Here is a 12,204-nt window from a genome sequence, read left to right on the forward strand (position 1 = left end):
AAAGCGGAAAACTCGACATGGCCACGTGAAGGAACCTGGTGCATTGTCTACGTGTGCACGTGGACCCCACGGGCAAAGCCGTGTGTGATAGTTCCAACTAGAGAAAAATGTGGAAGCCGCTGAGTCATGACGGCGTTGGCTGAATGCAGCCCGTGAGCAATAGCGAAGCCCGGGACCAAAAACTGTGGGGTCGGACTACCTATACAGCAAGCACGAATACCAAAATATCCAAAATTTAAAGGTGTTTTACTAAAAAGTTGTGACCCATCAGCCTTGTACACAGCTCCGCCACTACCCGTGAACCACGTGTGTACGTGGGCCCACATGAAAAGAGGCGTCGACGTAGCGGTGTTGGTGGAACATATCACCGTGAGCCACGTGTGTATGCGGGCCCACATGAAAAGATGCATCGACGTAGCGGTGTTGGTGGAACACATCACCGTGAACCACATGTGCACGCGGGCCCACTTGCAAGGGAGAGGCACGAATTCTAGCTCAACAGAAAGGAGAAAACTGGACGTAGCCACGTAAACGGATCTTGTCTGTGTGCGCATGTGAACCCCACAGGCGACGCTGCGCGTGATATTGCCAGCTGGAGAGAAACGTGGAAGGCGATGCGTCATGGCGGTGTTGGCCGAACGCAGCCCGTGAGCCACGTGGGCCAGCTCAGCAGAAGGTAGCCACATGTGCACTGCATCCTATGTGGCGAGGAAGAGGTGGAGACCAGCGAGGCAGAAACCAGTGAGCCAGCTCAGCAGAAGGTAGCCACGTGTGCAATGCATCCTATGTGGCGAGGAATAGGTGGAGTCCAGCGAGGCAGAAACCAGGGAGCGAACGCCAGATGAGACATATCCTGCTGTTTTTGTCCAACGCGTCTTTCCTTTTCGGCCTCTGTTGCCCGTGCGTGGCGGTGCGGCTTCACGTTTTGCTCCACGCCCCGGCGTTCACCCGACGGCTCCCGGCCGCGCCGCCGCCACCAGCCTCGCGCTCCGCTATTTCTACCCCCTCCATAAACCCTAGCCCGACCAGCCCCCGTCCCTCCCTCCCTACCCCGCTCTCCATGGACGGCGCCGGCGACGACCCCACGCGCCGCCGCCGGCTCCTCCCACTGCCCAGCCCGCGTGCCCCCGCCGTCGCCACCGACCCCTCATCCCTCCGCCGCCTCCCGCCGGTCCACCCCACCCCCGCCTCCCCCCGTTTACCCGCGGGTTTTGGCCACTACCAGCCGCAGCCGGGCGGTGGCGGCGCCGGCGCCGGAGGGTCCAACCACGCGCGCTCGCTCTCGCAGCCCCAGTTCTTATCCATGGACTTCCTCTTCCGCCCTCACTACCCCGATCTGGCTGCGCCGGCGCCGATCGCTGTCACCCCGCCACCGTCTGCGCCGCCACCCGGTTCCGAGAAGGGGCCGTCCGGGCTGCCTCCGCTGCGGGCGGGGCACCGGCGGTCGCAGAGCGACGTCCTCCTCGCCATCTCCTCGCAGCCCAACCCGCAGATGCCACCCCCGGCGCCGGTCACCGCGGAGGCCCTCGCGGCCGCCAACAACAGCACCCTCGACGGGATCCTCGGCGCCTACATGGGCCCCAAGGCCCCGGTCACGGTCGCCTCCGCTCAGGAGCGGCGCGACAACCAGGACGGCCAGGTGCGCGCGTGGAGCCCCGCCGACAGCAGCGAGAACGAAGCTGACAGCGGGGACGGCGGCCTGCCCAGGCACGCCCGCAGCTTGTCAGCGGACAGCTTCGTAGGGAAGCTCGCCTTCGGAGCCATGGGCCTGGAGCCGTCCAACAACCTGCCCCCGCCGTCTCCAGGCCCCGGTGCTGCTGCCGGCCTGGCACGCAGCGGAAGTGGTTCCATTGGCGGCGCCGCCGCTATCTTCGCCAAGGAGTTCGCATGTATGGGATTCAGTGAGGCCGACAAGAAGAAGATTATGGAGAGCGATCACCTTTCCAAGATTGTAATGACCGATCCTAAGAAGGTCAAAAGGTTTGTGCTTTCTACAGGGAGTCGGTTCAATTACAATGTTTTCTTTAGTACTGAAACTGATCATCTTTTCAACTTCTTACAGGATTCTCAACAATCGGCTATCTGCTGCCAAGTCAAAGGAGCGCAAGGCAAGGTACATAGCAGAGCTCGAGCGCAAGGTTCAGGTGCTGCAGTCTGAGGCTACCACATTAACTTCACAAGTCAATATGCTTCAGGTATATGCTCTCTGAAGGTGGTGCGCATTTTGATTTTGGCCTATGAAGGTTTGGCCGTCTTACTTACTGTGGCTGTCTATATTTTGCAGAGGGGCTATTCTCTGCTTTCAACCCACAACAGTGAGATGAAAATCAGGCTGCAAGCTTTGCTGCAGCAAGCAGAGTTGAAAGATGGTTAGTTTGCTTCATTCTTTTCAAGTGTTCATTTCTTGAGTTGTCATAGATATAGATAGTACATTGCAGTATAACTCAGCATATGTATCTATGAGTAGATGCCCAGTGCTATACAACAATATCAACTGTTTAGTTCATACTTCAGAAAACTAAATGCCATGATGTAGTAGGCTATAATACTAAACCGTTATGTTGAATTCTGGTGTAGCCTTAGCAATCTGGCACATGTACGCTTCTCTGGACTAGTCACTGCACTGGATATCACAAAAATGTTCGGAATGTGCCATATTTTCTTTATCTTATCTGATAATGGTTCTTCTTCCCAGCAACTCAATTCAAATGATTCTTTTGATGAACAGTAGAAAATCAAGGTTTTGCACTATGGCTAATGCCCACAGTAGTTACCTAAAAATACTAAAACAAACAAAAAAAAACTACTACTTCAGTTATGTTTTTTACTACTTCAGTTATGTTTTTTACTACTTCAGTTATGTTTTTTTACTAGCGTTAAGCTCCCTTGATCACATTACGTTGATGCGGTTGAATAACCCTGTTTTACCCATGTTAGCATGAACTTTGTTGCTTTTTTGCCATATTTAATCTCCAATTTAACTTGTGTATTCACTATTCTCTGTCCAGCTCTGAACGAAGCACTAAATTCTGAGGTCCAGCGCTTAAAACTTGTTGCTGGTGAGACCAGTGATCCTCAAATGCCGAACGCTTCAGAGCAACAAATGAGCACCCGTATGATTCAGCTGCACCAGCTGCTGAAGAAGCCATCAAAGGATCAGCAAGATCAGCAACAGAAGTGGAGCTAGGGTGAATTTCCAAACGAGATCTTCCAAGGGAAATTTCACATCACAGATTCAATTGGTAACACCATATGTGCTGGAAAGTACTTTGCTTGGGTTCCAGATCAACAATCATAGGAAAATCCATTCTTTTCTGTCAAAATTGTTTCGTTCATTGCCGTGTAAAACCCAGGTTGGATTTTGTACTGTACAAAGTGTCTGTTTCTGTCTGTCTGTAACTTTGTGCTGGAATTATCAAAAAACAAAAAGATATGGTACCTTGCTTTTGATGGGATAACTTGAGGGAAATGTACAACATATTCTGTTTGTGGTATGCTTGTGTTCTCCATTAGCCAGTTTGAGGGATGCATAATGATATTGTTGATATAAAGTTAGCTTTATGTTTGGTAGTATGATCGATGTTGCATGATGGTAGCTGGTTGCAGCTTGGTGATAGTTGCTGTTTTGAAGTTTTTGGTTCTGAACAAGAGTTCAGCTCTTGCTTCAGTTTATTCGATACAACTTCGCTACCATTAGGAAGTTTGATATAGGTTCCACAGTTGTAGATATAAGATAGGAATGTGCTTCTGCATATTGGTATTGCAGTGGCACTGCATAATTAGTGGCACATACATATATCATGCATTTCCAATAATGCTTGAATTGCTCTCTGATATAATTAACTGCCATTTTAAGCAGCTGAAAGTATACAAATTTTGTAAAGTCTTGAGTGACATACAGAGATAGTTTTGACCTGCAGAAACCATAAGTGGTTTGTTATTATACTAAATATTAGCTTTTGTAAATCAAAACTCATTTTCTCTACCCTGAGTACTAAACACTACAACATTCTAATGAATATTAATTTTTTTGACTTGCATTTGAAAGAAACTGGTTATGAACCTGCTAAGACCTGTCCATAAGTTCCAGCTAAATTTCTGCTTGACAAACCAAACCATGATTAAGTCGCAGGAGGCTAGTATTACATTTTTCATGCAGACGTTGCATGGTCTTTATATCTTTGGTGCACGAAAGTTGCAGGTAGCAAGCTCAAATGGATAACAGTTTCAAGAACAAATAGCACGCTGAAAGAATTTTACATTTCGACCTATGTTTTCATGCCAGAGTTCTCAGTGGAGCAAGTTTCTCAGATACCCAGCTATCCAATGATTGTTTTTATCAACACAAAAGGTGGTGGACAACTGGGACATGATTTAATTGTCACATACCGTAAGCTTCTCAACCATGCTCGGGTACATATTTTAAGGTCACCAGATATACTTGTTTGCTATTACAGCAACTCTGCATTTTTACTGCAGAGCCAAATATATAACTTAAGGTATTTGATCTAGTTAAGTCTTGCACAAACTCTATAGAAACTTGGAAAGACTCAAGCGTGAATGGCAGGGGGCGTGATGGTGATGCTTTTGCTGCTGAAACCCATAGAAGATTGAGGTTAATAGTGAGTGCAACTAGGCATCGATTCTCCGGATATATTGCTAATGTTTCTACTTGTATTATTTTGTCCCTTACCTTATTTGAACAAGCTGAATTTACACACTATTGTTATGGAAATTTAATTAGGTTGCTGGAAGCGATGGAATGACAGGTTGGTTGCTTGGAGTTCTATCTGATACGGTCTAGAGCGTTCCCAAAAGTATACTTTTTTACTTGAGGTATATTTTTGATGAATATCCGAGGACTAGAGCATTCCCAAAAGTACTTTATTTGCTTGCGGTCTTACACTTTTCTGTATACTTAGTTTATAGATTTTCATAAATGTGACTTAGTTTTTTTTTACATGGTAACTTAGTTATAAGTTTTCTTTCACTGATAATAGAAATATGAGTTTACTTGATTTACATTGTCCGTTTGTCCATCTAAAGATTGAAATGCAAATGCCAAAAGGAGATTGTTTTTTTAATCATGTGAGTCCCATAGTATCTGTATTGCCATATTTTTTATTTGTCCCAGGAATATTCTTACACTGTGTGGGGTTTTGGAATTATTTCAGTATGAGTTAGTTATTTTTCCAGTGCACTTTCTGTGTTCGTGATTGATTTTTAATTGTTTCTTGTTATTTTAGGAAATTGAGCAGAAAAAATAACATAAATCAAATTTTTGCTTACCATATTAACTTGTTTTAGCTCAGTTTTCTAGTAGAACGTGGAATTCTAGTGTACAAAAGTGGTTTTCGAATTTTGATTTGAACTTTTTTTATCAAAGTCAACTCAGTATTCATAAAGTCAACGCAAAATACGTTGGTGAGTTGACTTTGATAAAAAAATATTCATATCAAAATTCGGAAAGCACTTTTGTACACTAGAATTCCACGTTTTACTAGGAAACCGAGCTAAAACAAGTTGATATGGCTTGCATATTGGTATAATGCATGGGTGTGTAGCTACCCATGCGGGTAGCAAATGCACTCTCCTTCTCGCCACAGTCGGCATCTCGCTGTGCTCTCTGCATCGCACGGATCAGCGACATATCACCTTGCATCTGCTGGAACTACTCCTGCATGCATCACCACCTAACTACATGCAGAACGAAATAAACATCAAGATTAAAACCTAACATTTTGAGCACAGATGGAACTTTGAAGTTTCAGTTATAACATTACAGTTTCCGTAAAAAAGATTAAAATAAGACAACCTATAAGGTTAAAGGCACGAGGATTTCACAAATAAGATCTGTACTTATAGGAGGATCCGACTTACAAACCTCGTTTCTGCTAATCTATTACTCTTCTTCTAAATACTTGCCAGGACAGTCAATACCTGAAATGTTTCGGCTATGGTAATTTTCTAAGTATTTAGTTTGATTGTGTTAAAAGTACATTTGAAAAAAAAATATGGTTGACGTGCACTTCCATAACATCTGATAACTTCCATATGTACAAAATGGATACGTGCAAAGCCAAAAATAGGGCCAGGTATTGGCAGATGGAGTATGTTTAGGTTGATTTCATAAGCAATATGATGTCAGAATTCTTCTTCAAAATTTGACACTACTTGGTAATGTTGTTAACAAGTTTTTACACAAATTCCAGTCTATTGTTTGTCTGATGGACTGAATCCCTGGGGAACACCAAGAGGAAGCAAAGAAAACTAAGTGTAAAACATGATGTTAACACCATTTCTAGCACTGAAAAGTCTCTGGTGCTATCGTACTTAATTTAAACATTTCTCTCTTAATACAGACAGATTTGGTAATGCCTCCACTTGTTGACGATGGACTTCTAGAGATCGTGGGTTTCAAAGATGCTTGGCACGGCCTTGTGTTGTTATCTCCAAAAGCCCATGGCACTCGTCTCGCATTATTATTTGGTTACCTATTTACTACTACTCCGTTCTAAGATGTAAGGTGCCACACATCTCGAGTTTGACCAACGATTATACAAACAATAAAATGGGACTGATGTGACCCAGAAGTGATATCATTGGAAAATATTTTTCAATAGAATTGAACGATATTATATTTATGTCACAATTCACATATACCACATTTTGTCAATCTAACTGTTGATAAACTTCAATCTTGAGATGCATGGGGGCCTTATGCAGTTACATTTCAGAATAGAGAGAGCAGTTTCTACCACCAACCTGCCCTACGTGGCTGAACTTTAAATCACCTCGTTAGTCAACAGTCATGGGACGGATGGAGTAGACAATATGTAAACTAGCTTCAACATATTTTTGCACTCAGGTTAAACTTTCATGGACACTGAAACTCTATTCCTTCCCAGGCCCATGGTGTTCGATTCAAATTTCACAGGGGTGCAGCTGACCATGCTTACATGAGACAAGCAACCTCTTCCACAGGATGACGGTAAGGTCGTGATGGGGATATCCCATGCTGGGCAGGTCAACATACTTGCCACCAAAGACTATAGCTAAAGGCATCAACGAATCCTCGGCTATGTCAACAGTCAATACAGATTCAAGCTCCAGCGATGACTCGGACAATGACTTCACAGAGGGGCGGAAGAACTTCGGTGCTGCCTTGTCGTTCCGCTATATGAGTGACGTATAAAAAAAACAGTAGAAACTTGCATCCTAAAATTGGCTTTGTAAAGTCTCTCTCATAGGAGATAGCTTGTTGCACTAATTTTGTGGAACAGTGGACGTTGCCCCTGTAAGATCCTATTGCTGCCAAGGTTTGTTGTGTATGACAAAGTAGTGGGGTACTGACTATATTGCACCATAAGCATTTGCAAGTTCAGTTTCACAAGCCAGTAAGGTGGCAACACATAGACTGAGAAACAACAATGATTAGATAAACTGGAATCAGTCAGTAAGCCCAGAAGGTTGATCATCTGGCACAGCATTGCTTGTACTCCCTTCATCCCAAAATAACTTGCTCAACCTTTTCTAGATAGATGAAAGATTCTAAAAACAGCGGGTAACAATTGAGTTGTCACAACAATCCTGAACTTTACAATTCAGGATCATCTGCAAGTAAAAGCTAAGGCTTCATGGCTTTTGGTCTAAAAATAGAGCTATTTACTCTTGCAGGTAATCATGCACAGTATGATGATATAACAGCGAGTCGTCCTCCCTGTAGTGGAGGAGGTAGTAGCATTGCTTGCAGAAATAACAGGGATTATTCGGAGCCCATTTGTCGTCCACCGTCATCTTTGTTGCAAGGTAGATCTGGCACACTGAACACTTCTGGAAACGCTTCTGCATCTGGAATGTCATGAGAGGGTACTCTGCTTGGTTCTGTGTGTCCTCCGGGTGGATCAGCCTCATGTCTCTAATGACAAATGTGTGCTTGCAGTTCCCCTGAAAATGCTGTCCGTGTCAGAGAAATGAGGGAAATCATGATTTTTTTTAAGATGATGTGCTGTTTTTGCTGTACAAGCTTATGCACTGCAATGATATTAAGCATCACATGGTACTGCAGTTCTAAGTTAACTGTTCATGGATTCTGGACAGATAAAACACATTGTAACTTGTTTTCTTGACGGAAAAAGGCTACCTATCACATCATTTATAATGATTAATGAACATTCGATTGCACATACAGGATATGATATAAAAAAACATTAGGACAACAGGTGGAATAAGAGACTGGGCACCAACTTTTGTTTCTCAAGAACAACGAAATTGTGGGGAGACATAAAAGAACAACATTGGAACCTGGTGGCAGTAGAGGTACCCAGCACCGAGTCGGAAGTGCAGGTCTGAGAAGTAGGTACTTTGCATTTTTGCAGATTTAAACTCTGGTACATTTGAAATATTCAAACCCCTCAGTAAGTCTTTTTGTCGTTTCTTTAACGCCCCAGAACTTATGGCATCCCACTTCTCTGCCACCTCATCACTGGACTCGTTAAGCCAGTCAAGTATAGGCTTACTGTAATCAACGGCAGAATAATGTCTCATGTCATTGTAGAACGTGTCCTGATAAAAAGTGGAGATTAGCAAAGTTGCAACACTTCTGTAAGAAGTAAGAACTTGTCATAAAGTTACAAAGGGATATAAGAGAGAACATACCTCAATAAGAAAATAGCCAGAATGATCGCGTTGATTGTTCACCTCCATCAACTTATTAGTTGAACAGTAGATATTGTCCTTAAGATCTGTAAGGAGCTGACTTCCCAACACAAGAAATTCCTGGCTCTGCAAGGCACGGAGATCACCACAAAACTAAATCGACACATACTTCACACTGCAGATAAGCATGTGTAACAAAAGTTCAAGATATTACTTTCACAGAGCTCTGCCTCTGATCATAAATTTCGACACAAAGAATTACGTCTGGATAGACTATAGGTATGTGTTCCTCAGATTTCGAAGCTTTGTGCTGTAAACAAAAAGTGCTGTTGGTAAGAGAAAAATTCTGAAGACAAAAGGGAGAGCTTGTGTAAAGAAGTGTTGCAAGTGATAAAAACTGTAACATTCAATGCAAACCTTCCAAGGGGCACTGTTGTATGAAAGAGATTTTGCCACGTCAGTTTTCTCCGCTGATGCCTTGGAACTTCTGGACATCGCAGAATCACCACTGCACTCAAAGAATGATGGACATCACAAAAAAGCTATGATAAGGAAAACAACAAATCAAACAAAAACTCTTAGATTGGGAGCACAATATTCCTATGGGCTAAATATCATACGTGTGTAACTGATAACGCCACCATGAGGATCTACGTCCAAAAGGAGCTAGGTCCAACTTGACGCAAAGGCTAAGGCCAACTTCATTGTTCTTATAGTTTCAGCCAGCATGCATATTTTAGTGCAAACATGGATTCAGCCTCATAGCTGGATCCAGCTAATATTTGAGTACAAAAAAAAATCCTTACTTTCTTGCACTGTTTTTTTTTCCTAAAAATACTCCATCCGTTTCATTAGATGTGTCTGCTGTCTCAAGATGTTTTGGTGATGTTTTCTACCTTGTGACCCTAATAGAAGATTCTGATCTTTGTGTTCCCAAGCTTCTTCGCACTATTGAAGCAACCTTTTTCCATTGTAAAACTCATGTTTGATCTACTCCTAGTACTGGTATTCGTATTCCATATCTCCACATAGTTCAAGTTACAATGTCACATTTTATCTACTCCATCTGTTTGCTCTATTAGTACAACTCTTGTACCCTTGCATTCAAATTGATGAATCCATGCATTCCAAAATGGCTAAAGTGAACCAATTTAGGCAACTGCAGCTGACAGTCATGTGGAGTATAGTTTCTTTCGATGCTTTGGTTAGGATGGTTTATTTTCAACTAAACAAAAAAATATCAGCACACAGTGGCTGAGGACATATGTAGTGAAATAAGGGGACTTATAGTAGAAGGTTATGTTATAATGTTATATGAAAGAGACAAGAAGCTGTTTAATTGAAGTTAATCAGTGCTTCCCAAGGCTTCGAGATTCTGAGTTCAATATCGGAGTCAGAACCATAATGAACTGGGTACATCTGATTCTGCTTACTACTTAGTCAAACTTCTCCTGCCACGTTTTTGCAAAACAAAATATACCAAACTAAGTCCTTCTATATGTAAGAGATTGAGGATCCCAGAAATTTAAGTTAGAACCCATCTGTTATTTCAGCAAGCATTGTGCAGACAGATTTTATATCTGATGACTAATGAATTAGTTACATCCCACTAAGAATGGATAAAACTCTAGTCCAAAAGGCAATAAGTATATAGCCAATCACAATCATAACACTGATAGATGTAGATGAGCGAAGTTTAACCATGTTACCTGAATGAGTGCAGCATGGCTCCACGTCTGTCTTCCTCTTGCTTGATCTTGATTTCTGCCATCTTCTCTGCTTTAGTAAGATACCTCCCCTGATTATGGCGGTATCATGGATATAATATGGTACAAAACCACGATCAGAATTTGCAGACGCTAAAAGGGGATGCACTTCAACGACAAGAGAAATCAAAGGTTAATGCTAACAAACTAACAATCAGTTCTTACAAGGTACAGATATCACCGAAACATAGGCCTAACTCTCATTAAAGCCTAAGTTTCGGAGGGAATTCTTTTATTGAATATTAAAGCCAAGTTGTAAAAGAGATTTTGCAAATAATGCAGCTATTTTATTATAACTGGCAAATATGTAATATGATTTTGCCAAAATGACCGAACCATGTATATCCTGCTTCCTAACCTGAGACCTAAAGCAATACAAGATGAATATGCCCCGAAGAACTGATGCAACAGCGGCACAAATCAACTACACTGCTAGACAAGACAAATTAATCAAAAACCGCATTAACAAAGCACATATAGGCAATAAATGGAGTGACATACTTGAAAAATATGTGCTCGAACTTCCCTATCAAAATGCCTGCCTCTCTTTTTGCCTTTTCTACATTTTTTTTGTCCATCTACGCCTTCTGGGTCATGCGGAACAACTGCCATATCCTCACTAGGCAATACACGAGCGCCAGTGTCCCAGTCCTCCTACAAGCACCGGAAAAATATGTACATTAAAATACCATTCACAGGCCCGCAGCAGAGGGATAAGAGCAACCGGATTAGCAGTGGAGACTGAGGTTACCTCCATAGCCTCCTGGAGAGCGCGCTCCACAAGCTCCTCTTCAGAGAGCACCTTCAACGCATCGACGCTGCAAAACACACACAGAGACCAACCTGCATCATTGGAGTAATATCAAAGTGCACACACAGCACAGCAGGCATTGTTGTGATATGACAGGATGGAATCACGGGCTTTACCAGAGCTCGTCCTCGAATTCGTCCCCGGGGTCGCCCAATTCGTCACGCAGGGACTGCACGCACGCGGACGAAAACACAGTGTCATCGTCATATCTTAATTCCAGCGGGGTTTTGACAGGGGATAATAATAGGCACCTACCTGAATCTGGCGGAGCGTGGAGGACAGAAACTCGGGGACGGTGGAGATAGGGCCGACCATGAAGGGGACGAACACCGGGCCGCCCCGAGCGAAGGGCACGCGCGGCCGCTCTCGGGCGGCGGCGGAGCTCTCCGCCTCCTCTCCAGCCGCTGCCATCGCCTGGCTACGCGGGTAAGTTTCGCTGTCGCTTCACTGGGTTTTGGCGCCGATACGGTGTGAGAAGCTCCATTCCATGGCAAAAATGGAGGTTTCAATTGGGAACGAGGTCGAGCTAATTACCGCCGGCAGCAACATGGAGGAGGTCGACGGCGGCGGTGGATTGGATCGAGCGGGAGGTCGCCGTCGAATCTTCCTGCTGCGGGTGGAGATACGGAGGGGGGGGGGGGGGGGGGGGGGGGGTTGGTCTCCGGAAAAGTTCCTGCTGCGGCGGGAGAGGCGGACGCGTGGTGGCTGCGGGGGGGAGCAGCGCATGAGTGGTGGCTGCGGGGGAGCGGCGGCTGCGGGGGAGTGGCGAGGAGCAGCGGCGGGTGGCGAGCGCTAGAGAAGCTGCGGCGGCGGGGGAGGGGGTGGAGTTCCGGCAGCGGCGGCGGGGGAGTGGTGGAGGAGCGGCGGCGGGTGGCGACCCTAGCCTGCCATGTCGGGGGCGAGCTCGACGAGTTGTTGTTCTGGTCGAATAGTTTTTGCTTTTTTTTTACTTTTCTTTTTTTAATGACG

General features: G+C 44.5%; 2 protein-coding genes across 2 annotated transcripts; one reads left to right on the forward strand and one right to left on the reverse strand.

Moving 5' to 3' along the window:
* Positions 1 to 907: 907 nt before the first annotated feature.
* On the forward strand, positions 908 to 3,468 carry LOC127302463 (bZIP transcription factor 29). The gene is made up of 4 exons (XM_051332935.2): positions 908 to 1,980; positions 2,063 to 2,195; positions 2,285 to 2,369; positions 3,009 to 3,468. Exons 1-4 carry the CDS (start codon positions 1,061 to 1,063, stop codon positions 3,185 to 3,187), a joined length of 1,317 nt encoding a protein of 438 aa, XP_051188895.1. The 5' UTR covers positions 908 to 1,060; the 3' UTR covers positions 3,188 to 3,468.
* A 3,951-nt stretch (positions 3,469 to 7,419) lies between these two features.
* LOC127302464 (snRNA-activating protein complex subunit) lies at positions 7,420 to 11,898 on the reverse strand. The gene is made up of 11 exons (XM_051332936.2): positions 11,770 to 11,898; positions 11,491 to 11,682; positions 11,352 to 11,404; positions 11,176 to 11,242; positions 10,926 to 11,078; positions 10,368 to 10,456; positions 9,076 to 9,166; positions 8,873 to 8,968; positions 8,659 to 8,784; positions 8,305 to 8,565; positions 7,420 to 7,947 (listed from the first exon to the last, which is right to left on the reverse strand). Exons 2-11 carry the CDS (start codon positions 11,644 to 11,646, stop codon positions 7,666 to 7,668), a joined length of 1,374 nt encoding a protein of 457 aa, XP_051188896.1. The 5' UTR covers positions 11,647 to 11,682; positions 11,770 to 11,898; the 3' UTR covers positions 7,420 to 7,665.
* Positions 11,899 to 12,204: the final 306 nt, after the last annotated feature.

Source organism: Lolium perenne, chromosome 5 (assembly GCF_019359855.2).
Source record: "Lolium perenne isolate Kyuss_39 chromosome 5, Kyuss_2.0, whole genome shotgun sequence".
Classification (NCBI taxonomy): Eukaryota; Viridiplantae; Streptophyta; class Magnoliopsida; order Poales; family Poaceae; genus Lolium; species Lolium perenne.